The sequence below is a fragment of the Anastrepha ludens genome, chromosome 6, assembly GCF_028408465.1.
Source record: "Anastrepha ludens isolate Willacy chromosome 6, idAnaLude1.1, whole genome shotgun sequence".
Taxonomy (NCBI): domain Eukaryota; kingdom Metazoa; phylum Arthropoda; class Insecta; order Diptera; family Tephritidae; genus Anastrepha; species Anastrepha ludens.
In genome coordinates, this window is record NC_071502.1 from 109,832,606 (window position 1) to 109,860,402 (window position 27,797).

A 27,797-nucleotide genomic window follows, 5' to 3' on the forward strand; every position below is an offset into this window, starting at 1 on the left:
TCTGGCTGACATTCTTTGGCCGGATTGACATCCGGATCGATCCGGTAACTTAGAACCGACTGTTGTGGGTAACCGATTGTCACCAAACCTGGTGATCTATCATCCTTGACCTGGATGCATTCTCTGGCTGAAAGAACTACAGTAGTTAAGAGCGCTAAATTTGTAACTTACAGAAAGTTGACGAAACTTAGAAAAGAACTTAACGACGGTAGCTCCAGTCTATTTACGCCACGCAGTGCTTCCAAGTAAGAGGACTAAAAATTACCCAAAAAATGATCCGCTATAGTAGAGTGAGAACAACACATGACGGTTTATCGCTACCGATACATCTTTTACAGGTCTTGCCTCTACATTTAGCCACGATGTGATATAACCTTGCCAGCATCAATACCAGAAAAAAGGTTCGACAAGGCACTCACCTCGCCACGAAAAGGTACATAGGAGCGATTCTTCTTCTGGCCCTTGGAAGCGATTCTTTTCAGTGTGATCATTCGTATAGGTAGTGTCAGTCCATTCTGTGGAGTTTGCCGTTTGTTTTTTTTTTTTTTTTAATACAAAGACTTTTTCTCTCATTAATTGCTGGATAAAATTATGAATTCCAAAATTAGAATTAATACCGCTTTAGTATTTCTATTTATCGGTGAACAATCAATATCATCTTAGCACTACATATTTTTTCCAACTATGAAATCTAAAAATGTATTTCCGCAACAAATTCACTACTAAAAAACTACAATTCAAAAGCTCTTCTTTCTAAACTAAACCAAGTTTAAAAGCTGAAATTTGTGGGATTAAAATTAGCTAAAAAATTCATTGCAGTGTAACTAGCACGACAGTGTAACTGGACCTTAAGAATGTAGTGCTAACTTGTTAGAGATGAGCAAAAGTACTTACATGAAGAGTCGGGTATTTGCTTTAGATGGAGATGTCGTTTTGAAAATTTGGAATTTGGTTTGAATTTTTTTTTATTCAGCACATTTTTTGCTAACTAAATTACTTGTAAACATTTTATAGCAATGTTATTACTAATTAAAAATGAATTCATGAAAAAATTATTTCTACAAAATTTTGGTTTTAAAGGTTAAGTGTTGATTAGCCAAACCATTTTGTTTTGTTTGTATTAATTTTTGATTCCGCACATTTTTTGCTAAGTTTATGAATAGGTAGTGTTTTTATACTACTATTTTCGTAAAGTGATTGTTTTGTTTCAAAATATCAAGCATATGCTGATATTTTTAAATCATTAAAATTATAATTTTTTCTATGGAATTTTATTTAAATATAAATATTTTTTTTTAATATTACAAAAAGATGCATTCGTGATATTTAGTTTACACTACACTTTTTGCATTTCTAAAGATTATTTTTTTATTTATGCATGGTACTTATATATCGAGTAAAAATTTGTCATAAAAATATATTTATTATTATCGCATTTCCAAATATCTACTTAATGTAAAAGACTACCGCAAAAATATGTAGTTAGCCTTCCAGTTTTTAGTCTAAAAACTAAATTTGAAAAATACTTTACTGAACTAAAGTTAAAAAAGACAACAGTTAAAAGAAATATACACTTAGAAATTAACAAAAAAAACATATACAATTCTTTACATATAAGTATATTCGTGCATATTTCTTAAACATAAACAAACTCTATTTAAATATTTTTTCTATAGGCTGTAGCAAAGCTAAAATTTAAATTAAGCGTAGCAAAAATAAAAAATGAAAACTACAAATATATATAAATGAATATTAAAGAATATATATATATATATGTATGTATAACTATATCTGAGCAGAGAATTAGTACCTAAACAGTTGAATAAAACATATTTCACAGAAAGCATTTGAAGCATTTACTTGAAACTCAAAATGAAAATGGCGTTTAAAAAATATATAAATTAAAAAGAGTAAAAAAATATAAAAAAGGTAAACAAATGTGCTACTATTACTTTAAAACAAGAAAAATAAAAACATACATTTTCAAGCGTTTGTTGCATAAAAACACACAGGGTTGCAAATTGTGGTAGGCCGTCGTATTTTATGCAGAATCGCATTGTTGTTTCAAAAACAGTAATGCAGCCCTGTGAATACTAAGTCAACACTATTGATATAAATTGTTTTTTAAATATTACCGTTATATATAAAAAGAGAAAGCAATTGAGGCTAAAAACTTACTTGCATATACGCTATTGAGTTGATGTTTATAGAACGCTGAGGTTTGGTTGCCCAATAAAAATTAAAAATAGCGTAAATGCACCATTGGATGTTATTACTTACATTGAAGTCTCTATATACGAGTAACGGAAAAATATTATGTTTAGAAAACCATGTGAAAATCTAAAAATAATATAATTGCAAAAAAATTTAAAAGAAATCAAAAACAAAAATCTAAGTAAAACTGTCTCGAAAACTTGACATATGTGCATCTAGAAAAAAATATTAAATATAAAATATTTAAGAAAAGAAACTACTTTAAAGTAATTAAACAAAGTTATATGGTAAGCTCTGAACCGCTAACGGTATTTGCTATAAATAAGTAAACCATTATGTATTTATTTAAATAAAAATAGCTTAGACGAGTTCCTTTCTTATTCAAATTAATAGCGCAGAAGCATACATTTAATATTAAGACATGTTTTTAGTATTGACATTTTGAATTATAGAAATTTTCATTAAAAAGAAAATGTCATAACTTCATGGTATTGATAATAAGGTTTATAGAAATATTTACTTTACATATTAGAGAATTTTTTGTATACATAAAAATATGTCAAATAAAAACGTAAAAAAAAAGATTTATTAGTTTATACTTTTAAAACAAAACATATTTCAAAACAAAAAAATCAGAAAAAAATTTTAAATTAAATTTTGAGCTAAACAACTATACAGAATTGTGTAAAAAATCCACTATTGAAATACAGTATTTGAAATATTAAAAAAATATGCAAAATGTAAACGCTCCAAATAGAGAATTAAAACATAGTAACAACAGAAATTGAACTTAATCAGTGTGCAACATATTAACATTTAAAATAACTATCATATGCTCGAAAATATAAATATAGTATAGTAATGATCAAATCACAGTGAGTGTAAACGTAAATAAATCTCTACAAATTCTACAAAAGCAAAAAATTTAATATCGTATATCATCAATATACACTTTGGTTATCGATTAAATCGAAATCAACTACTGTAGTGAGTCTCACAACTAAAACTACCGTTTTACGACTAAACCTCAAATTCATCAAAAAATAGCTCTTTCATGAAAAAGCTCTCATGAGATCCCATAAAATGTGTGAAAAATAAAACGCATTGGCTCCAAATAAATAATAAACTCAAAATCTCAAAAGTTATTGATCCCATATTAAAAGAAAAAACTCTTATGCACACATACATACAACATTCATACTAAGAAATTAAAGTATAAAAAAGAACTAGCAGTGTTTTGTTTCTGCAAATTAAGTTAAGCTGATGTATGTATATCTCAGAATACTTTATACACGCATACACTTTTCATTATAAGAAATTTAATAGAATAAAACTCAAACTAAGAAACAAAATTTATTCCAGTAATAATAAAATGAACTCTACAAAAAAAATATTGACAAGTGGTTTTAATGAATTCTAAGAGGGTGAAAGCAATAAAGCTGTACAATTCCTAGGTAGCCATTAATGAGGTAGGAGGGTTGAATAAAAATAAATAAAAAAGAAGTGATTAAGCGCAATTAAACAGAGCTTAAAGAGTAAATGAACAAATTGGAGTTTTCAGTGACAGTCAAGCTGCACTGAAGGCCCTGGAGATTGCGAAGCAAACCTCAAAGACTGTTCAAGAATGTAAGAAGAAGCCTAATTCAGTCGCAAGACAGAACAGGTTTATATTTATATGGATTCCAGGGCACTCTGGTGTTCGAGGAAACAAAATTGCCGATGAATTGGTCAACCGTGGATCAACGGCTACCCCACAAGGGCCAGAGCCAATAATCGGAATAAGTTCCGCAGGAATCATGAATTGGATCAGCGATTATGTATGCAATTTACATGCATAAAGAGCGATGGCCCGGTCTAGAATGCTCCAGAACTGTAAAGTGTTTTGTGATAATCCGAACAGAAAACTGTCAAACTTTCTACTAAAATTTAGAAGGAAAGACGTTCGGTTGATGGTCGGTATTATTACAGAACACAACCCATAGGGTCAGTATATGACCACCATTGGAATCATTGAGGACCCAATGTGCCTGACTTGCTTGGAGGAGGCGGATATCACTGAGCATTTTCTCTGTTGTGAGTGTCCTGCCTTTACTAGTGCAAGGCTACGAATTTTGGGTTTCGATGTGAGAGAATGAGTAATATTCGTTCTCTAAAACTGGAAGATATTAACAGTTTTGCCAAAATATGGAAAATTCTCACAGGACTAACTACCTTTGCCTCTGTCTCTATTCTTTCCTATCTTTTTCTCTGATACTTTTCTCCTTTCCGCCTTGACTATCTACCCTTTTCCCAGAGCTCTAAATGCAACGGGCTTTTTAGCCTGAGTGTTTTAGGAGCCACCAAATCTCTTGGTGCTCCTTGGCTTGATCTATTCAAATTGCAATCTCAAGGGTAATTCTGCGCATATCGCAGTACCGCTACTCGTCTGTCAGTGAATTTGGCAGAATCAACTGTTGAGCTGCCGTAATTGTAGATTTTTGTAAACATTTTTTTTTTTGTGTTTACATACATATAATTACAATAATTTTATTTCCTTCTATTCGCTTTGTTTTTCTCAAGATGTATTAAATAATCTTTGAGAACTCAGGGTGGCAGTTTTGTAAGAGACTATAGAGAAGTCTCATGGCCTACGAATAGCGGGAACTGTCAAAAATGAAGTTGAGCGGATGCGATCTCTACACACTTATCTCCATAGCGGGATAAATTGAGAGCTGTGAGTGTTTATTTCTATGTTCCTTTGAAAAGGGAAATTTTATTCATCCACATTTTATTACAGCGAATAAAATATTTATTTCCCAGCTTTCATCCAGCTTTTGAAATATATATTAAGTAAACAAAAGAAATATACATATACGAAGAATAAGATATATGTATGTAAAACAAAGAAGAGTAAAAACCCAATAAGCGTTGGGTTTCTAACTACACACTTTATTTGGACAAAATGTATCCCACACCATTTTAAAATGACTCCCCACGGATCTGTAGAGGGATTAAATGTGAAGGGGGGGCTTTTCTTAAGGTTCGGACTATCCACATTGTAATGGGGCGGGTTGTAAATGCCACGCACCACCTCAAAATCAATGGCTCAAATACGAAACTTTTAATGAGGCCACACGCAACCAGATTAAAAGTTGAACTTTTATATCTAACTTTCAACTCCGGAAGCTTTTGTAAATGTACGAATTATACAAAAGCAAGCCATAGGATGGCGCTGTAAACATTTCATGTCGTCAAACAAAACAGCTGATCGTCCACTTCGCTACCAGCTACAAAAATTGTAAGCAAAAACTTCGAAGACGTTATCTCAAAGGTATTGCAAATAAAAATTCCAAATTTCAATAAAAAATTAAACTGAATTCCTTCTCTCAGATGTCGTTTATCACGAAATTGGGTGCTCATGTATACAAAAGCAGCTTGGGCTTGTTGAACGCCGCACGCACCGTGCAAACACCAGCGGCCATTGCAAGCAATCGCACATATCACATAATGACCAACTGCTGTACTCCGCTCGGAGCAAGTTGGCCACTAAATACCATCAGCAGTGCTACAAACTCCGTCGCAGCATCCGCGATAAATGAAGGCGCCATTCAGCGTCTGCTCACACCATTTACTTCACTCGTAACGCAAGTGGCTGGTTTTAAGGTTAAGGGCCGTTTGAAGCGTCGTTGCCAAGATTGCTATTTTGTTGTGCGACAGCAGCGTGCCTATGTGATTTGTCCAACGCATCCCCGTCATAAACAAATGGCCATGAAGAAGCGTGAGAAGAATACATGGCTGCTAACGCATGCCACACAGTCGAAGATTAGGCCATACTAACTAAGATGGTTGAGTTACAGAAGCGATTTCCTGAAGAATATGCATTAAAGGTGGATTGTTATAAATTTGTGCAAAAAAGAAAAATCAATAATAAAAACATAATTTTTAGCAATACTATGCCGACAATTGTTAATTAAACATAATAACAGCCGCAACAAAAAGTGGTCACTCCCACTATGCAAGGTGTGGCTATTAAATAACGAAACTGATGCTGCCATGGGGGAGGTGCATATGCGCGTAACAGCAGGTACCGCTTGCTATTCAGCGGGACGCCTTCTCTTTATTGCTCCCGTAAGCAAATCACTTCGTTTATCGCGTTTTTTTTATTTCGCGTAAAATATGTGCAGAGGTTAAGTGCCAAGAATGATAAAATAGATATGCATATATGAATGTTCCTAAGCTAAATTCTGCCTTAAGCGGAGCAAGTTTGAAGGCACCAAAGTGTGGCACACGTCCTGAAGAAAGTGGCATACGAATACTCCCAGCATTGTTTCGAACAATCGGAGATTCTCATCGAACCTTAAAGGCTTGCAAGGGAACAATTGCGATCACTCGACAATGGGTTCTACGTTACCGGAACGTCACGGACTATGTATCCGACCAGGACTGCCACTTCAGCAGTTACTGCTACAACAACAATATCACGATTTGCAGCACAATTTTCCCACTTGCGACGATTCTTTAGCGCCCAATTTATAGCTTCGCTCAATCGCGAGTTGGTGCGTATTTCGATCGTTCCCACATCCTGTATATATCAAGGTGGTATATTTAGGGTGATATTTAATAAATACGAGTGTTTGAATGAAAATGCAATTATTTACAACGTCGCTAAAGTAGTTACATAGCCAGCTTTTTTTTCTTTCACTGGTTAAAAAAAAATTATTTCTCAGAGAATACCAAATATCTACAAAATATTCACCAAAATTTTAAAATATTGTCTAATTATAAGCGCTTTTATGTTTATATTTTCATTTTATTTTTTCTTAGCATTTTTTTCCTCCTTTATCTCCTTTCTTTTCTTCTGCCTTCTTGTCCGCCTTTTGCACATGCTTCACCAAGCAAATCATGCGCGATGAATAGGCATACTCATTGTCATACCAAGAGATCAACTTGTAAAATTTGTCCGTCAATGCTATGCTAGCCTTCGCATCGAAAATGGAGGAGCGCGTGTCGGTGGTAAGGTCAGAGGAAACAATCTCATCTTCTGTATAGCCTAGTACGCCCTTCATCGGTCCTTTTTCAGCAGCAGCTTTAATTTTCTCTTTGATGCAATCAAGCGAAGTTGGATTGCCTAAGCTGACAGTTAGATCGACCACTGAAACATCTGCAGTTGGCACACGAAATGCCATACCCGTCAATTTACCATTCAAGGCGGGTATCACTTTACCCACAGCCTTAGCAGCACCTGTAGATGCAGGTATAATGTTTTGCAGTGCACCACGACCGCTACGCCACTTCTTCGACGGTGCGTCAACACATTTCTGCGACGAAGTTACCGCATGTACAGTGGTCATCAGACCGCTGCATATCTCAAAATTATCATGTATAACTTTAGCCAAAGGTGCCAAGCAATTTGTCGTACAGGATGCGTTCGAAATAACTTTCATATCGGGTTTGTAACAATCCAAATTGACGCCCACAACAAACATGGGCGCATCATCAACGGGTGCTGAAACTATCACCTTCTTGGCGCCACCTTTTAAATGTGCACTTGCCTTCTCCGTCGAATTAAATTTTCCAGTGCATTCAAGCACATATTTGACGCCCGCATCGCCCCACTTGATTTTGGAGGGATCCTTTTCAGCCATAACTTGGATACTTTGATCATTAATCTGTAATTTTTTACCGTCCATGCCAATTTTGCCTTTGAAACGGCCATGTGTTGAATCGTACTTGAGCATGTAGGCCATGTATTTGATGTCGATAAAAGGTTCATTGATGGCCACGACCTGGGCCTTCCGACGTATTGCCTCGCGCAATACTAAACGGCCAATGCGGCCGAAACCATTAATGCCAAGTTCTGTCATAGGAAATGCTTTTAAATTTTTTTGCACTACGAATTTTTAACTAACCAAACGACTTGAATGCTGCAAATTTCGAAGCGCTTTCCTAACGAAAAAAATGTATATTGACAATTTATTTTGAAAAGCATTTCATTGCGTTCGAGAAAGATATGGCAGGAATAAAGTAAAGTGGACAAACTCACAGCCTGGATAAAACCGTCTGATAACACTGTGGACAAATTCAGGTTAGCAAAAATTAGGTCCATTCTGAGAGTGGCGGGTGAAAATAGAGGCGAAATTAGAAGACCCGTATCGCGCCGTTTTTTTATGTTAGTTCGAATTTTTTTTTAATCGGCCTTCGAAGTTCGAAATCGGAGCAAAATTGTTTATATGGTTTTTTGGCTATGACTCGTCGACTAATTGATATTTTTTTCAATCTGTAAAAGCCAAATTATTGCTAGAGACCTGTGCAACAATTACAATTTTTGAAAAAATTGATTTCGAAAATTTTTGTGGTACTTATGAAACAATATGCTGAAAATCGGCATTTGACTGCAAACTTCGAAGGCCGATTAAAAAAAAATTCGAACTAACATAAAAAAACGGCGCGATACGGGTCTTCTAATTTCGCCTCTATTTTCACCCGCCACTCTCAGAATGGACCTAATTTTTGCTAACCTGAATTTGTTCCACAGTGTAATAATAACGCTAAGTAATTTCAAACAAGCGCAATGCCAATACCTTTGCATGGATGCGAAAGAAAGCCGCCTCTATCCGCAAATTTTATCCGCGCCGTTTATTACAGAACAACTCGGACTTCTATCGAGTTAACGACCATCGCTTCATCGACTTGACCCAAAAATGACTGGGCAACATTCTATACTGTCACAAGAACAACAATCAATATCAGTCCAAAGTAGCGCGTTTCATTTAGGATTCAAAACAATATTGAAATTTTATTGAAGAAGGAAATATTGAGTAAAGTAAAATGCCGATAGTTTATTTGCCTTGCAATTTTGACAAAAAGTCCATTAGAAAGTGAAAACGCTCTTCTATTTCGTTCACAGAACGCTCCGGCAGCTTGGCGCGTATACATTCGAAGAGCCGCTCCTGCGCTATGCCCGCACTCAATTTCATCTCAATTAATATGAGTTTATCCTCTTCGCGCCGCCAAGGGATAGACGTTTGCCGCGGCGTATGAGTTACATTCGACGTTGAGACAGTAGTGTCCGTCGTTGAGGCGGAGAGTGTAGCAACAACATCCAACTTACAGTCCTCAGTATAGGGTTCACTTGTAGTGGCTTTATCCGGCACACTAGGCGTCAGCGTTATTATTGTTGTCGTAGCAGCTGTAATATTACTCCTATTTGCATCTTCAACAACTTGTGGTTGTTCCAGCGCAGCGAAACAAGTTTGCGAAAACGTATGCGCTACTTCTGAATTTTCTGGTATAAATTCCATATCATCTGAATTATCAGCATGCTCAACTTTAGTAACTGTGAGCAATGGTGGCGTATGCGGCGATGCTGACCTCTGCTCGAGTGCTTGCATTACAATGCTCCCATCCGCATTCTGCAACTCCATGCTAGCATTGCTGGCGTTCTTGGAGCAAGCAACTATTGAAAGGCGATCTTTATTATCAATTTCACTCTCATCAATCAATGATTGCAGTTTCTTGGCGCAAGCGATTGCTGAATTTTGTTCGTACACAACAACCATTGGTTGCATTTGGCCGCTTGCGCGCGCACGCGTTACGCCCACAGGCGATCTGCTCTTTTTGGTAGGTGATTTGCGCCGATCGCGTAATTGCTGTAATGTTAATATTTGTGAATTCGCATTGCCCTCGATACCACCCGCCGCATTATCAGCGGATGGAGCTGTTAACGCGCTGCTAAATCCTGCAACAGTATTAGGCGAAAGACATTGTGTGGGTGTCAAACTGGCGGGGTTTGCGGCGGCGACACATGTAGCACCCGGTGTTGAATGCTTGCGCGGTGATATCACTTTGCCATCGTCGTTGAAATTCATTGATTTCTTTGCGTTGGGATGGTGGGGTGCATGATAGCTATTGGCGTTGGGTGTGCTGGTAATGGATGTAAAGCATGTGCTGCTATAATAGGAGGGATTGAGGCGCATAGCATGCGCGCGTAACGCGGCGTCGTCGCAGGTTTCCACGGATGAACTGCTGTCCTCCTCATTGGCAGTATCTATGATAAGTGCTACAAAAGAATAGGCAAAACAATTTGAAAAATGTTAGAAAAAAAAAATAAATAGGATGTACCTTTAGAAACCTCTTCTTCTTCAGATTTCTCATTGTCATCACTGTTAGCATCTGCTGCGGCAGCTTTGTCTACAGCTGCTGCCAGTCGCTTCTCGCCATGCTCACGTATGCCATGCACGCACTCAGGCATTGGTTGGTCGGCCAACTCTTCGGCATCACATTCATTAATACTATCCTGCTGATAATTGCTGGCCATAAAGGAGAGTTTAGCCGGCAGTGTCATTTTGTTGCCGTAGAAGATACGACCGTTTATGTACTATGAACCGAAATATATAAATTCATTTGTTGTTGTTTTTACACGCAAGCTGTTTAAGTACTCACCCTCAGCTGGCAGTTTTGTGCTTGATTTTGTTGTTGTTGGTGCTGCTGTTGCAGTTCACAGCACGGCGTTGCAGCATCAGGAGGATCGTTTAGAGACTCATACAAATTAGATCTGATTTCAATTTCTTTCAAATTTATTTGTTCTGGTGGGGAGAATATTCTATTCATAACAAAAACAAAAAAATATATATATCTGTAATTTTTAAAGGAAACACACTTATCTTCTCCTTACCTCTCTGGCGGTTGAGCTTCAGAAAACTGTTGCAAAAACCAATCGATGAGAAATTGGTTACCTTTGAGTAGTGGTAATATTTTCGATTCCACCTTTTTTATAGTAACCTCCGGATCCTCCGCCAGTTCCGTAAGACAATTATAGATTTTTCGTATTTGCGCAGGTTGTTTATTGAAATATATATTCAATTTATTGATGAATGTTGTCATGTTGTTAATCATGAAATGCTCGAAGAATTTTCCGATATCCGCTGCTTCAGACGGTAGCAAAAATGTGAGAAATACCTGTGCTAGTTCAGGGTACTCAGGTAGAAAGAGACCTTCTAATTTCTGTGCGAAAATTAAAATAGTTTAAATAGAATATAATACAAGATCTACTCAGAATTAAGCTTTTGAAATCGTCACCCACTCACATAATACAAATCCGAAACCTTGTCTCTTCGCGGATCGAACGTTTTAAGAATGTGGTTGAATTTTTTACAATCTTCCGGACGGTTAGAAGCCTTGAATGTTTCTTCCACTTTCTCGTAAAAGTTAAAAGCGTAAACTGCGTACAAACAACAATAAATACTTTTTTCAAATGTTTCACCAAATCATACTCACTAGCATCTTTACGATTTGCATCCTCAGCGCTATCCGGCAAAAGCATGTGCTTAAAGTTTTCCTCTTGTCGACTGGCTTTTTTGCTGCGTGAGCACACACTCGACTCATCTTCGAGTGCTTGCTGCTGCGCGAGCTGAGCGCGAGTGCGTTTTCCAAAATATCCACAATGCACAAGTTGTTTCGACGTTGGTGAATGGTGCAATGAATTGTAAGCACTGTTTGCTACTGCTTGCTCATTGGCAGTAGAACCACAGCCAGCACCGTCTGTCGGAGCATTACGACAAGCCATTTTTAGTTGATCTAATAAATCGGTATATAATTCTAAAGCCTTAAAATATCGATAAACTTGTAGCACAACTGGCGCACGTTTGTAGAAAAGTTCTTTTTGTTTTAAATTAGCACTATACGTGCTTAATAGATTGATACAACGTTTCTGCAGGTGCCTTCTACTTCTGCGTCTATGCGTATATGTGCTAGTTTTCCGTCTTCTTGAACAGTAACGATAGGTGCTCAATTGGCTTCGTGAGGATAGACCAGGAAATCGTAATTTGCGCCGCAATCGTACGTCCTTTATTTCTCGCTGCTTTGGTATAATTTGGAGATTTGCAGGATTTTCAAATGTTGCATTTCTTTTCGGTTCAATAATAGGTTCCAAAGTTTTCGTATTCCAGTCGTAATTAAATGATATTGATGTTGAATTTGCTGCGGGAGGCGTACTTGCCAATGCCGTGCAGCCTAACTCAGTGGTATTTAATGTGTTTTTATTGGTAGGAGAAGTTGCCGGTAGTGCAGGTGTAGATGTAGTGTTGGGCGATATGACGCCACTGAAGTGGTAATTCACATTTATCGTCACACTATTGGCAAAATTTCTTTTCGAACGCTTTTTATATAAGATATTAGTTTCTTTTGGCGCAAACAACGAAGGGTTCGCTACCTTGTCGTCTGGTGTTGCAGCCGGAGCTGCGCTACCAGGTAGCTCTATATCTTCACCTAAAGCCTCGCGTACGAACTGCAAATATGAAGCGCCAGCTGCTGCGGATGGTTTTACTCCTTTCTTTCTATTTTTAGTGCGTTTCTATTAAATAAAAATTATTGCAAGTGATGAAACAATATTTACACAAATAAACAAAAAATTGAAGTATTTTTAGTCGTATTCTAATTACCTACACAGCTGTCAAAAATTAACAACAAATCTTTTGTGAATAATCCACACGAATTGGAAACTACTTCGCTATTGTGAATGATACGCGAGTTGTCGAATGCAAAGTGTAAATTTACTATCGATAAAAGACCAATCCATGTATTCTAATTGGATATATTTTGATATATATGATTTAGTGAATTTTAATAAACTTTGGTTAAATAAAGCGATTAACCCTTGTATTAATAGGAATATTCTGATATATACGGATTAGCTTGCAGATGGAATTTTTATATATTAAAAATATTTACAAACCCCAAACTATCGATGGTATGTGTAATTTTGAATTATCGATAGTACCATGAAGTGTTTGCAGAGTTCAAACTAGTCAAGTAGAAAGCGAATTTCTAAGCAGACGGAACTCAACAAAGTAAATAACGAAAGTTTTTGTAAGCAAAAATAGGCGTCAAACTTATTTAGAACATTCCGCTATCTAATGTTTTGATTAAACAAGTCTCCCATAATAAGAGTTGTTCTCAGATACTGCGTATTATTAGCTGTGATATCGAGTTATAAAAACTGACCACGTCACAACGCCTAAACGGAGGCGTGTCACCGCATTGAACGGTAATCAGCAGCTACATAGTAGTGAAACCTGTAAAACTACCATCATAAGCCATGAGTTCGAAAGTAACCTTCAAAATTACATTAACATCGGATCCCAAGCTACCATTTAAAGTACTCAGCGTACCAGAAGGCACGCCATTTACAGCTGTGCTAAAATTTGCCGCTGAGGAATTTAAAGTGCCAGCTGCAACTAGTGCTATTATAACAGACGATGGCATTGGTATTAGCCCACAACAGACGGCAGGCAATGTCTTCTTGAAGCATGGATCTGAGTTGAGATTGATACCCAGGGATCGTGTGGGAAGCAGATACTGAATGTTATTGGCTAGAGCAATAGATTTTTTTTTATAACTTATATGATACTAAGCAATTTAAAATATGTTTCAGAAAAAGTCTTGAATCTTTGAAAATGTATAAAATAGAACTTCTGCAAAAGGTTTCGTTTGATAGTTATTTCATGGATGAAGGTAATGACTATTGGCATTAAATCCGCACTGATTGGTTTTTATATATTCGACCAAGGGATGTCATGCAAATAAACTACGCCCAAAATATTAAAATAGCGAAATAAAAATTAATATCTACTTACTTCATCCAAGTGCGTTTGCCAGGCCAACGGCAGCTCTTCGTATCGATTCTTAGGCGGCAGCACTTTATTGTTTTCAAAAGTAATAAGCTTGTGTTCCACGGGCGGAGCACGTTTGTGATCAAAGTAATACTAAAATATTAAACAAAATTAGAACGCTCCCCCTCTTTCTAATCTAAGGCAACTTACCTTTACGGGATTATAATAATCGGTGTTTCTCAAAGCTTTTACACGAGACCATATACGTCTTGCTGATTTACCAAACACTGTGTCCTTAGCTAGACGCAACACAGCAGTCTTTAGTTCTGTGGTTTTCTTCGATACACGCTCACCCGTTTCGCGTATACGTCGTATGTGCTTTTCCAGTCCCATAGCAATAAGTTGCATTTCAGCAGGCGAAAAAACTTCATAGGAACAATGACTGGTTGTGAAAGGTATACGAGGCAAGTATTGTGGATACATGAAGACCTTGCTATTTAGTATTAGATCCATAATACGTGGCGGAAAACGTGGAATTTGGCGGCAATTGCTCTTGCTGCAACGGTAAAGTAAGATTTTCGTGAGTCAAAGGGCAAAGGAAAAGTTCTATATTAGTAACATGCTTAAGCGGCACTTACGTGTGGTCGATTTCGGTGTGTATAAATCTGAAATGAAGTGCAATCCAGTAGTATTACATTGATTCTAAAATAAGCAAAGACTTACTCCATCATCTCTTTATTTTCCAAAGTATCTTTATTTAATTCCTCCTCCCACTGTCTTATAAGTTTCAAGGCGGGTTTAAGATTCCACGCTCGGAACGATGCATCATCTAGTGCTTTTTGTTCCATCTCCTCCAACATTCCTCTCGCTTTCGGTGCAAGCTTCCAATAGTTCGGATGGGAGTAGCTTTGTATGAATGTTTGCGTTAGCATTTGTACATGTATGCGCAACTGCTGCTGCAATATATTATGTTGGAATTTTGTGAAGCCCACTGCGTTGCTTGGCAGCTCCTCTACTTGGGTGGGCTTGCTGGGCAAATTACGAAGATTCTCAAATTTCGATATATATTCAGTATAGACATGCTTCCTTATAGAAATATATTCCACCGTGAAATTTGTGTCATAAGGCACACTGTACCGTGTATCCGCAGGAGGCGGTGGAGTTGGCGGTTGCTGCTGGAGAGGTTCTGGTGCTATTTGTGGCTGTATTTTAACTAGCGGCGGTGGTTCAAGCATGTTGGCAGATGGTACAACTCGTGCCAATTGATAGGAATTATTTTGGCCTGGAATTTTAACAGCTATCCATTCAGGATTCAAATTTAAGTTAGAAAGGGGCAGCGTTACAACATGACTTGCACCTTCATTGGGAGTATCTTTGTACGCCACTGGTACTTGTAGCTGTGTTGATCTGTTGTCTATGCGGTTGGCGGGGCATGGAGTGGACATGACTTCCGGATGAAAGGTGCAATCATTTTGAGTCACATTTACTACGTTACTTAATGTATCTAAGGGAGGTACGTCGGATGGGTATCCTTGCTGCAGTTGCAGCGGATTGTAATCGACCTGCTGTATTGGCATGTCAAAATTGAGTTGTCGCGTTGCTTGACTGCGCTCTTCACATTCAGCGTTACCAACGGTCGCCGGAGGTAATTTGTCAACATCAGCGCTACGATCTTTTCCATCAGTAATGGTTGGCTCCTGCAAGTTAGTTTGCAAAAACTTTTGTGGAGTATCCAATTCGACACTTTCAAGCGATACACCTTCATTCATTAGACCTTCGAAGAGTTCCGCAACCAACTCAGTAAGCTCCTTTCTGGGTATATCAATGTCGCGTAGCTCTTCCGCATCCTCTGCAAATATGCACAAGTTTTATAAAATGTGTATATAGGAACCCATTTTTATTATTTAAGGTAACACACCTGGTATTTTATCCGCTGCTACATATTCGGGGTCATTGATGGGGTCGTCGTCGTCTGTTATGAAACTCGAGTCTGCAAATGATGAATGTGCTTGTTTTACTTTTTGGTTTGTAATCTTTGTTTAAAAATCTTTACTTAATGGCTTTGTAAAATCGTTCAAAAACTGCATCCAATCTTCATCATTCCCTGTCATATCTAGATCTTTTAAGTCGATCTGTTCCACATCGGGCGGCACGAACTCCGATTCGATATCTTCGATTGCCTTTTGTTCCAGGCATAACTTGGAGCGCGTGCGTGCCGCGATACGTACATCCTCTCGCGTATCTTTAGGTTTTTCTAAAGGTATTTTAAAACAGCCATCAGCTGTAAGCTTTACGGGTGAATCCTCGGCCTCTGCCTGAGATAACGGTGTTTGTGGTGTGCGTGGATTGGAATCTAGATCTGAGGCAGTAGTGTTTGGATCGTCATCGGACTGTAAATTAGAAACATATAATGGTAATAATTTCAAGGAAATATATGAAATTAATGTTTGCTTACAACGAAATCCTCTTCCTTAAATACATACTCCTCATCATCTTCGTCAGAATGCAGCTCATCTTGTATAAGCGCTGAGATCTCCGGCTCTTTACTTTCGTGTGACGTGGACAATGTAATTCCAGGAGTTTTATTTAGCTCCCGGGCTTTTGCGCGCGTCAATTTTGGTACAGATGGTGTATCGGTGATTATAATGGCTGGCTGTTCAGTTTCTTCTCGTTCTCGTGCCACTTCGTCTTCAGCTTGAAGAGTGACCAAAGCCAAAATGTGTTCGTTTTTTACAAATTTCTAAGAATGTTGGTATAATGAAACAATTAATTTATAATTTTTAGTATAGCTACAAATTTACCTGCAACAAACGTCGCATCTCCTCATCATTTAAATCATTATCTTTTGCCACTTTACGTAGTTTCTTTTCAAGAGCAATAGCATCTTCAAAATTGCAGTCCTCTAATTCCGACTCTAAATCACTCCCGCTAAACCTCCTGATTTCACAACGCTTTCTTTTCAAATTATGAATATGAATTGAGTTTTAGTATAAACATAACAGATCACTCTGTTTGATTTTGAGTTCCAAACAAACCTTTTGCGCGCCCTGCTACTCCCCGATGAGTTGCTTATACTTCGTCCAGAATTATTACTGCTATTCTTCTGTGCTAAATCGATTCCTCCACTTTGTTTTTTTACACTCCCACCTGGCATATTTCTTTTCTAAACTAATGCAACTTTTTATTACACAAAAACTTCTTAAAACATATTATTTTCGAATAAGAAATGCGACGAATTTTCTATCTATGCGCAACAAATTCTCTTAGCGGCAACAGTTCACAATAAAATAAATAAACGAGTAGTAAACAATGTATCGCACAGCATTCAATGGGATCATTCACAAAATACACTTTAATTATATTTTAGTAAATGCTTTGTTTGTATTTGTATTTGAGTCGAAAGCGCAACTTACGTGCCGGGAGCCATGCCGGAATGCACAAAAGCTGGCAATTTTGTACTTTTGCCGTACGTCAACTGTTCCCACGACTGTCGGTATTACGTAACCGAAACGACGCGGACTTATACACGGCCAAAGACTGCCACTTCAGTAGCTTTCCCGTAGATGTATGGGGAATTTTTATGCTCCTACAACAACAGCAGCTGTTTAAAGAAGAACAATTTTGTATAGCGAAAATTTGTATGGGTAGTGTTTTTTATTATATAAAATTAAATGCAGAAAATAAATGGAATTAAAATTAAGTGAGTCAATTCAAATGCACCATTATCTTTTTTATAAAATCTTGAAAGAGGTTGGGAAGGACAGGCTTAACAAAGTTGTCCTAAGAAATGAATGTGCGTCCCGATTTCGAAGTTATCACCCATAGTATACGACTACCAAAACACATCGACATCTACTGGACCGGACAGTGTTTAGACAGACAATAAACGACATTCACCTTCCTAAGTCGGAGTACAACCACCACCCACAGCAGATAAAAAGCTCCAGCTACCCCGAGACACCCGCGTAACCTTAGCACAATTACGTTCTAGATATTGTAGCAGGTTAAACTCCTACCTATCCAGAATTGACCCCGACATACCAAACATATGCCCACCATGTGGAGGCGGACCGCACTACCAACACCCTTTTCACGAGCCCCATCGAACACACTCATCTAACACTACTGCTACAACAACAACTACAACGTTAAATCGCTTTTTCTCTTCAAGAAGCATTCATTTTATACAAGGTGGATTTAATAAGGTGACAGCATTCACCCAGCTGAATTTTTCACCGTAGGTATGGCTTACGTCAAAATGATATGCTTTGCTTGTTTGTATTTGTATGTTTACATTCGTATGTTTACATTTTGTGGGGGACTAAAACCCAAACATATGCTTTTTATTTTATATTAACACTCTTTATTTGTGATGTTTAATTCAAGGCAGTTAAAATAAAACTAATAACTTATAAAGGAACTCTAAATTTATATGTCTTGTCGTTTGCAAGAACGCTTCTCGAATGATCTCTTTCTTAGAACGCATAACGACGTTAAAATTAAATTGAATAATGAATAATGAATTCAGTGTGGCCAAAAGGATAGGTATAGGTGTGTTCCCGTACGACACTTTCAGCTGTGTTCCCACACGACTCCCCCCAAATGAAAGCCTTATCTGGGAACCAATAAGGTTGAGTTTAATGCTTATGATTAATCCGTGGAGCGGGTTTCCACCTAGTGTTGTACGGGGAGGCTCGTTTTGGCGCAAGGCTGCTGCGAACTCCCTGATCTGATGAGAACGCGTCGGTGGCCCAGTGGTTGGTATTACAGTATTTGACGGAATGCTTGGCTGCCGTGAGGTTGGATGAATTACCCAGCAATTCCGGAAAGGCTTGAGCATGGCTGTAAATTTGTTGGAGGTGAGCTGAAGTTTGCGGGGGCGGTAGATGAGCTTGAGACTGCGAGTGCGGCAGATGAGCTTGAGGCTGCGGGTGCGGCAGATGAGCTTGGGTCTGCAGATGCGGCAGATGAGCTTGAAACTGCGGCTGCGACAGATGAGCTTGAGATTGCGGCTGCGGCAGATGAGCTTGAAACTGCGGCTGCGACAGATGAGCTTGGGTCTGCGGGTGCGGCAGATGAGCTTGAAACTGCGGCTGCGACAGATGAGCTTGAGATTGCGGCTGCGGCAGATGAGCTTGGGTCTGCAGGTGCGGCAGATGGGCTTGAAACTGCGGCTGCGACAGATGAGCTTGAGATTGCGGCTGCGGCAGATGAGCTTGAGATTGCGGCTGCGGCAGATGAGCTTGGGTCTGCAGGTGCGGCAGATGAGCTTGAAACTGCGGCTGCAGCAGATGAGAGTGGGTCGGCAGATGAGCTTGAAAGTGAGGTAACCGAAATATCCGCGCCGGTATCGACGAGCAATTTCGTACCTGTTGTACGGTGATATAGGAATCATCGACGAGGAATTGTCTTGTCACCAGTATCCACCGTGTCTACTGAGGGCGACTGGCGTTTTCCTGGAAGGCACAAGGCTGCGTGCACTTGTTGGCACGTGCGCCGAATCTCCGATGATAACAGCACGTGGATGTTGGTTTTGCATTTTCCATGATGCGTGTTGGTAAGTCGTAGGGGTCACCAATTATGTGGCTTTTTCCATGATGCGTGTTGGTAAATCGTAGGGGTCACCAATTATGTGGCCTTTTCCATAATGCATGTTGGTAAATCGTAGGGTCACCAATTATGTGGGGGACTAAAACCCCCAAATATGCTTTTTTTTTATATTAACACTCTTTATTTGTGATGTTTAATTCAAGGCAGTTAAAATAAAACTAATAACTTATAAAGGAACTCTAAATTTATATGTCTTGTCGCTTGCAAGAACGCTTCTCGAATGATCTCTTTCTTAGAACGCATAACGACGTTAAAATTAAATTGAATAATGAATAATGAATTCAGTGTGGCCAAAAGGATAGGTATAGGTGTGTTCCCGTACGACACTTTCAGCTGTGTTCCCACAATTTGCTTGCTGATTTTGACATGATGCTTGCACCAAACGCAACAACAAATACATGTAGGGTTTTACTTATATGTGTTTGCTGTCACCTGTAATTAACTCGCCTTGATTTTATAATTAATTTTTGCCTAGATTCAAAACGTGGCATCTCAGATTTCTGTTGACAGCTGCCAGCAGCTGCTCACATTTGCGGCGTCGCTTATCTTTTATATTTGGTAATTGCCGAAAAATTGTAAGTTTTTATCCTTATTATTACATTAAGTATGTATATACATATGTGAACAGATATTAATAAAATTCAAAAATTTTATCAGTTTTCAGAAATCAATAGAATTTTACCCTCTTTCGTTTATTTGCAGAAAACGTTAAAAGTTTGACAATGGACTTACCAGCGGCAGACGTGGTGTTATATAGCGTACTTGGAGTGATCTTATTAGAAAATATATTTGATATATACATCACTTTTCGTCAGGTAATAACACTTATTTGCAAGAAACGTTTCCGCATTAATCAGTTTTTTATGCAATCTGGTTGAGAAGGAACGAAAGCTCGGCTGGGGGTGACAATATTTCGGTGATGCGTCACTAGTGACTTCTAACAATATGCATATAAATTATTGTACAAGTTAACAAACTTACTAGATCTATTATTTGTAACCAAATCCCATAATTATTTAGTAAGCGTCGTTTTCGCATCGGCCTGGTTCATTGGAGTTAGATTTGATGCGCAATTAAGATATCAAGATCAATTAACATATCGTGGTGTATTCTTTTAATTACAGATACAAGTTTATAAAACTGCTCTAAAAGTACCCAGGGAGCTGAAAGACTGCATGAGCGATGAAACATTCCAAAAAGCGCGACTGTATGGTCTGGATAGAGCCAATTTCGGTGTCTTTAGTGCCATTATAAAAGATGTAATCCTAATGTGCTTCGAACTCTATACTGGTTTTATTGCCGTACAATGGGCCTGGGCAATAGACTTAGCGAAACTTATGCATTTAAACAGCGAAAATGAAATAATAATCAGTTGCTTGTTTGGATTGGTCACCAGTGTAATAGGGACTTTTAAAGATTTGCCATTTAAAATTTACTCTACATTTGTGCTGGAGGAAAAACACGGCTTTAATAAGCAAACCGGTGGTTTTTTCGTGTGGGATCAAATAAAGGGATTTATTGTGACCCAAGTATTGATGGTTCCTATTATCTCGGCGACCGTTTGGATTGTACAGAATGGTGGCGATCAATTCTTTATCTGGCTTTGGCTCTTCACAGGCGTTACATCATTGGTTTTGCTCACAATATACCCAATATTCATTGCACCACTTTTCGATAAATACACCCCGCTCGAGCAAGGTACACTACGCAAATCAATTGAGGATCTAGCCGCTACGCTAAAGTTCCCACTGACCAAACTCTACGTTGTAGAGGGTTCAAAACGATCGTCGCACAGCAACGCCTACTTTTATGGCCTATGGAATTCCAAACGCATAGTTCTCTTTGATACCTTACTACTCAACAAAGGTAAACCAGATGATTCTGAACTGAAGGAGGAGGACAAGGGCAAGGGCTGCACCAATGAAGAAGTACTTGCCGTTCTGGGCCATGAATTGGGCCATTGGAAGTGTGGTCACGTAACCAAGAATATAATCATTGCACAAGTACATTTACTGCTATTATTCGTCGTCTTTGGATATTGTTTCACTTATGGACCCTTCTATGAAGCCGTCGGCTTCCAGCCAGGCACGCGTCCCATCATTGTCGGCTTGCTAGTCGTATTCACATATGTCATGGCACCATATAATGCTATTGTAAATTTCGCCATGACCACACTTTCGCGTTACTTTGAATACCAAGCCGATGAGTTCGCACATGGACTAGGATTCTCGAAGCAATTGGGTCGTGCTTTAATCAAATTGAATTTGGACAATTTGGGCTTCCCGGTCTATGATTGGTTGTACTCGGCCTGCAACCATTCACATCCAACACTCTTGCAACGTATGGATCGTCTCAAACAGTTGGATACAGAAGATAAAAAGGAAAAGAAGGAGAAGTAAACGTGAAGATGGCATTCGAGCTGAGTTTAATTCGAAATAAAGACGTTGTTTGATTTAAGAGCAGACGCTGTCGTCATTATACTCGGTAGAAAATGCTGCTATCAACAGTTACAGTATCTATGCTGAACTAGTCTCACGCCGATTTCAATTACATAATCATTAAGCATCCTTTATATAGTTTTTTTTATTGTATATTTGTATTTTGCCAAATTTTATTTCATATAAGAAATAAATCAGAAAAGGCACACGCTTTTAAATATGTAAAAAAAAAGGTATTCCAAAATATTTTTATAAAAGTTTGAAGGCGGAATAGTAGTGCTTGGACTGTGGATTCAGCTTTGATGTAGCGTTTTTATGTGTCGTAGACCTGGACATATTCGTGTTAAAAATATTTGGATGCGCAAGTGTAATGCATAACAGATGTATTTTAATTTTTAAGAGATACTCACATTTTACCACATGCACACATAAATGCATATACGTACAAACATACATACATTCAGAAAACATTTATTACATAGAAACACTTGTGTTAACTTTTCTATTAACTTTGGTGTGCCAACATAGTTGTCCCATTAACGCTAAGCATAGTGAAGAAAAATTCAGAAGACGTTTTAGTTAGGTCAGACGTTCGTTCGAGTAGTGTCACCGAAATAATTAAAAATGCGTACGCGTCGATTTTTCTCACTAATTTCCAACTTAATTATTTTATTAAAAATCAATTGTAATGCTTGGGTTATACCCATGGAGAAGTACGATGTCAATGAGGATTTACTTGCTCTGCAAACTCAACTACTATCGGCACAAGTCGAAGGCGCAGAATTTGGGGATGACGCAGCTGCAATAGAAATTCCCAAAGATGTAATTGGCATAAAGATAGCTAAATTCACACGTCAAGATCCAGTCATGCAAATTTTCGATTACGACATGGATTTGGCAAGGGAATTTGCCTACAAGCAGTGGCGGAAGTTGTTCAGCGAGTATATACCTGCATTTGATCTTGATGTTAAGGTCGTAACTGTAACAGTGCCCGTGCAGGATGGAGTACCAGAAGTCGTGACAAAATCATCGAAAACTGACAAAGAAAACAGTTTGGCTAACGACATACATACTGCAGTGACAGATGTTCCCGGAAAGCTAATAAGCCGACCAGTGGCGGCGAAACTAGAGCATGATCAGGATGCACAACAACATAGTGGGTTAAAATAAGACATTGCTTTAACAATCTCAATTATAAAAACACATGCATATGTATATACATATGTATGTTTAAACATTTATTGTTTTTAGTTTTCTAACTTTTGTAGCATATTATAAAAGTGGTCTACCTGCAACACTTACATGTTTACATATTTAATAGATCTCTTTACTATTTACGCTACCCATGCAAATCGTTTCAAATAGCCAACGAATGTCTCTTAGCTTGATGTGGCGCTGCTGTACTTTCATCGCCATGCTTACCATCCTCCTCTCCGGTTTCCTTTCTTCTTCCACTTGTAACGCTAACTTGCAGTGCTAGGTTATCAAATGCATACTCGCCAAACGAGCTCGAACGCTTCCAGGTCACATCCGTAGTCCACACTTCGCACTGTTCATGCGAACCACGCTCACTTCCAAAACCAGAATGATTCGGCATATGTTGCGTTGTTACACTATTCTGCCAGTAGCGACACAAGCTAAAGCCTAGCACGCCGGCGGCTTCGTCTGGCTCAGTATCCCAGTTGCCATTACCGCTATCGCTGAGGGATGCACTGCATTGTTCAACCCTTTTGCGTACACTCTTTCTCGATTCTCTCGGTTGTGATTCACACTCGCATTCTTTACGCGAGTGTGTTGGTTCGCACCCGCAATCCACTTCATCATTCGCACTTTGTTTGTTAACATTTTTCGAGCTGCAGCAATTTCTGCGCATACATCGAATTAACGGCGCCAGGCAAAGTATATTGCAGCAAACATCGGAGGCACCGCGTAAGCAATCGAAGAGTTCGGGCATAAAAGATGGATTTATGAACGCATACACAAGTATATTCATACTAAGCTGAAATGAATTTAGTATTAAGCATATCATTTCCAGTCGCGCCATCACAATGAAATCCACACGGGATATATCGCCGCCAAAAAGTAGATTAACGGCACTTTTACGTGAAGTCATCGCTGCCGGCAATTCGCCGATCAAATAAAGCATGATTAAAATGATGATGGTGACAGTTAACTTCATTTGGTGCTGTGCGCCAGAATAGAAGTGTTTGAAATGTAAAATGTAAGGGGAAACGGAAATATCGATTAATAATAAGACGATGGTTTTAAAATATTTAAATTCGGATCACTCTGTGCTTACATGATAACGTTTCTGCGTTGTTTTTGGGTTGCCATTCCCATGGCACTTTTTGCTTTGCTTGGTCCAACGACGAAAAGCTATAATTATAGCGATGTTGCCGATCACGAGAAATATAGCCGGAAGAAGTGTTAACAATATGAAGGAGGCCCAATTATGGATTTTGTAATAGCTGAAAATATAAAAATTATACTGATGACAAAAGTAAGTTTTTGGGAAAATATTTCAATAATTTTCGTACAAGCCATGTTTAGCAAAAGTAACAAAAGTATACATGTATGTGTATACATTTTTGATATGCACGTATGTATGTATGTGTTATGTATGCATGTGCCTTTGCTATTCATTTTCCCGAAAACTAATTGAAAGGCAGATATTACAACAACTGCAAATCGATCACAATTCACGTCAGTCGAAATAACTTTGTTTAACTATGTTTATAGTTACACTATTCTGCAAACAAAAAAACTTCGAATGTAGAACAAATTTAAACAAAGTTTTTTTAGTAGAAAAACTTCCCCGTACTAGAAGGTGTTAAAGATTTTGAATTCTGGCAAATTCATCAATATTCAAAATACCTAACAGTGAGTACATCTAATTTTTGTGGATCAAATGATTTACAGATTCGTGTGCCCCTTAGTAGCTCTCTCTATTAGTGGAAGTCTTTGCCTTGGCTGTGTTTCCGTCCGCGAACTATGTTTTGGACATCACTGCACTAGAATTAGTCACATTAATCTCACATGTTGATTAAAGTTCGATAAGGGCAATTACATTAAGAATTTTTGTTAAAGTGTAAATGGTTATCTCTCCCAACATTCTCACGTCTTTATTACTTGCAGCTTATAGTCGTTAACCGCTCCCCCATAAAAAATTAACGTCTATTTTATTCACAACTTGGAGAGTGTGGGTAGAGCAGAATCTAGGCAAGGCCCTTAATGACTGGAAGCATAAAAAAAAACAGTTTTCGCAGAGTTGCTTTGGCAGGGAGAACCTCAGCAGACGCCTGATGGAAGCTGAGTTGCCTCCTACATACTGAAAAAGTAAATGAGATCCGCGCAACACTGGCTCAACTACGTTCAGGTTAGTGTAGCAAAACCAACTCCAATGGACTTCCTTTAAAATGAAGTCTCCTCAAATGAAATAAAAGGATGCTCCCTTAAGCACCTTCAAATTTCTTTATATATGTATATTTGAGGCTCTTCGCGGGCATTCAAATGAATGCGATTTGGCTACGCTACCAGTTGCATTGAACGTTTTAAAATTATTATTAGTTTTTCTGTGTTGTAATATTATAAAAAAAATGTAATAAGAATATAAAATTTTAAAGAATACTTTTTTTATTAAGAAAAAAGAACGTTCAACAAACGTTACGTAGATGAAGCAACATTAATTCCTGCGTATCGGTATTTTTGCCATCGAGTAACTCTTTGTTTTTAATATTTAATATTTGGATGTGATTAGCTGCTGTTATTTGAAAAATGTAGCCATATCGTAATTATTTATAAATATTAATATATTTTTTTCTAAGCTGGTTGTAAAAAACCGGTTGTTGTTGTTAATGTTGTTGTAGCAGTCTAATTTAATTACAGTTTATGATAACTCAACTTTAATCCAAACAACAAAATCAATATCTATTAAATAACAGCTTAAGGGGTTAAGGGAGTCAGAATTTTCAAAAAATTGGATTTTGTTTTTATGCATTTTCTTAAAGTATAATATCTTTAAAATATTGTGTGAACATTTGAAGTGAATTCGACAAATACTTTTCGAGTTATTCGACATTTAACAAAGGAGATTTGGGCGCTTCGGAGTGTTCGAGAGCAAGTAGCAAAATTTTAAATGCGTTTTTCTCAAAACTATGTTTTTTGAACTGGTGATCACGGTAACTTAAAAACTGCTTGGTAGATTTCAATAAAATTTATATTGCTTTTGAAAAACATAAAAAACTCGTGCCTGATCGAAAGATTTTTTTTTCAAAAATTTCGATTTTTTTTAAATATTAAATAAAAAAAAAATTAAATAAAAAAACCGACAATTTTTCTCGAAAATCTGAAAAATATTTCCTGAGGCCGCCATATTGTTAATCTTAAAAAAACAAAAAAGCTTTGATCAGGCACAAGATTATCTATTAATAAAACTAATTTGTATTGTCTGACTGATTTTAGATGAATCTTCAAGGACTTGTAATGATCACCGCAAGGGGCTTCTGGAGAAACGAGATCCACTGAAACAGCATTAACTTTTACAGTTATAAATTTTTTTTTGGAATTTTTCTAAAGTCAAGTCGAAACATGATGCAGTCGTTTTTTTTTTTTTGTAAAATAAAGCAAATAAAAATTATTGAAAATCATCATTTTTTCAGGCCTCTGACTACCCCTAATCGCATAATTGCATGTGCAGAATGACAGGGATCAAGAAAATAATAGGCGGATTTGCAATTGAAACGCTAAAAACATGGGCAGCTGTCAAAAATGTGATTGTCCGCCAAAGTTAGTTCAAATTTTCAATTTACTTACGTGCTGTAGTACAGTTTATGTGCCACAATTGTGCCATCGTCATTGACGACGAAAATAAAAAAATATGGAATATTCAGCAGCACCGCAACAAAAATGATCATTACAATCACACGACGTGCCACTTTGCGTCGACAAAACCGTGGTGGGCCTGTACCATTTGCAATCCCATGTCTCAAGTAAATCCAACGGTCACAGCTGACGCTGCCTAGCAGGAGGTTCGCCGCACCAGTGCTAATGCCAAATAGCGGTGTCTGCCACTGGAAATCATACTTCGTCCAGAATGGGCTGTAGAAGAAAATGCTACGCGACAGCGCGGTGAACAAGATGAGTAAGCAGGAAAAGCAGTCAAGGCAAGAAAGTGCCGCAAGGTAAGAGAAGGCAGATGGTGTCATTTTAGGACGCATAAACACTATAGCGTTGATAAAATTGGCACATAAACCGAAGCACGAAAGTACAGGTACGATAAATGTGTAAATCACGTACGATGTATTTGTCGGCCTAAGGCGTTTCCAAACGCAATTTTCGGGCGAAATGTATATCTCATGGATGGTGTGCTCAGTGGAATCTAGCGAAATAACTGCTTCTGCATAAATGGTGGTATTGACGATTCCCGCAATGCATTGCATACTTTGCGGTGCCGTGCAATATGTTAGCACTTTTCCAATCCTTTGCGAAGCTGTATGTGTGATTGTGTGTATATTTAATTTTGGCGATCTTCACTATTTGTTTATTTACTTTCCGTATCGCGTTCGCACACTTTGGGCGCTCTGTCAATCAACTGATTTCCAATGCGTTGACGATGAGTGAGAATGTCCATCACTTTCGAGTAGTACTGTTATCTGCTTGATATGGTTGGCAGATAAGAAGGTTTGTAGAGCACCTGGCGAGCGCCTATTGATATGCTAATTTGATTATAATGACAAGTTATAAGTGTAGTTGGCCGATGGTCGATGCGCCTGTGAGTATGCTGCGAAAATTGTGTTGATGGTTCTGCTATTTCAATTAATTTTGCTTGCATAGTTTTCGCGTGCTTGTTGAGATAGCATACCATTAAGTAGCTAATTATGTATGTATACGCCAAACATGAGAAATTACAAATATATTGGCCTTCCTACGGCAGTCGGTTCTACGTAAC

The 27,797-nt window shown here is 37.9% G+C and overlaps 7 protein-coding genes across 7 annotated transcripts; 4 read left to right on the top strand and 3 right to left on the bottom strand.

Moving 5' to 3' along the window:
• The first annotated feature begins 5,414 nt into the window (after positions 1 to 5,414).
• On the top strand, positions 5,415 to 6,144 carry LOC128868458 (uncharacterized). The gene is made up of 2 exons (XM_054110560.1): positions 5,415 to 5,524; positions 5,584 to 6,144. Exon 2 carries the CDS (start codon positions 5,584 to 5,586, stop codon positions 6,028 to 6,030), a length of 447 nt encoding a protein of 148 aa, XP_053966535.1. The 5' UTR covers positions 5,415 to 5,524; the 3' UTR covers positions 6,031 to 6,144.
• Positions 6,145 to 6,803: 659 nt separating this feature from the next.
• On the bottom strand, positions 6,804 to 8,251 carry LOC128868457 (glyceraldehyde-3-phosphate dehydrogenase 2). The gene has a single exon (XM_054110559.1). The coding sequence runs from the start codon at positions 8,055 to 8,057 to the stop codon at positions 7,014 to 7,016; it is 1,044 nt and encodes a 347-aa protein (XP_053966534.1). The 5' UTR covers positions 8,058 to 8,251; the 3' UTR covers positions 6,804 to 7,013.
• Positions 8,252 to 8,957: 706 nt separating this feature from the next.
• On the bottom strand, positions 8,958 to 17,097 carry LOC128868456 (uncharacterized). The gene is made up of 15 exons (XM_054110558.1): positions 16,838 to 17,097; positions 16,604 to 16,757; positions 16,258 to 16,542; positions 15,856 to 16,192; positions 15,721 to 15,792; positions 14,526 to 15,651; positions 14,441 to 14,467; positions 14,013 to 14,358; positions 13,827 to 13,955; positions 11,470 to 12,544; positions 11,280 to 11,413; positions 10,868 to 11,196; positions 10,636 to 10,795; positions 10,315 to 10,570; positions 8,958 to 10,252 (listed from the first exon to the last, which is right to left on the bottom strand). Exons 1-15 carry the CDS (start codon positions 16,954 to 16,956, stop codon positions 9,033 to 9,035), a joined length of 5,769 nt encoding a protein of 1,922 aa, XP_053966533.1. The 5' UTR covers positions 16,957 to 17,097; the 3' UTR covers positions 8,958 to 9,032.
• Positions 12,974 to 13,674, top strand: LOC128868459 (ubiquitin-fold modifier 1). Its single transcript, XM_054110561.1, has one exon. The coding sequence runs from the start codon at positions 13,289 to 13,291 to the stop codon at positions 13,550 to 13,552; it is 264 nt and encodes an 87-aa protein (XP_053966536.1). The 5' UTR covers positions 12,974 to 13,288; the 3' UTR covers positions 13,553 to 13,674.
• A 1,509-nt stretch (positions 17,098 to 18,606) lies between the features above and the next one.
• LOC128867232 (paraneoplastic antigen Ma6E-like) lies at positions 18,607 to 19,185 on the top strand. Its single transcript, XM_054108334.1, has one exon. It carries the CDS (start codon positions 18,607 to 18,609, stop codon positions 19,183 to 19,185), a length of 579 nt encoding a protein of 192 aa, XP_053964309.1.
• A 695-nt stretch (positions 19,186 to 19,880) lies between these two features.
• On the top strand, positions 19,881 to 22,086 carry LOC128866671 (CAAX prenyl protease 1 homolog). The gene is made up of 3 exons (XM_054107573.1): positions 19,881 to 19,987; positions 20,115 to 20,227; positions 20,537 to 22,086. The coding sequence occupies exons 2-3, from the start codon at positions 20,135 to 20,137 to the stop codon at positions 21,809 to 21,811; spliced, it is 1,368 nt and encodes a 455-aa protein (XP_053963548.1). The 5' UTR covers positions 19,881 to 19,987; positions 20,115 to 20,134; the 3' UTR covers positions 21,812 to 22,086.
• A 737-nt stretch (positions 22,087 to 22,823) lies between these two features.
• LOC128867233 (uncharacterized) lies at positions 22,824 to 27,479 on the bottom strand. Its single transcript, XM_054108335.1, has 4 exons — positions 27,398 to 27,479; positions 26,663 to 27,338; positions 24,150 to 24,318; positions 22,824 to 24,035 (listed from the first exon to the last, which is right to left on the bottom strand). The coding sequence occupies exons 1-4, from the start codon at positions 27,477 to 27,479 to the stop codon at positions 23,208 to 23,210; spliced, it is 1,755 nt and encodes a 584-aa protein (XP_053964310.1). The 3' UTR covers positions 22,824 to 23,207.
• Between the last annotated feature and the right edge of the window lie 318 nt (positions 27,480 to 27,797).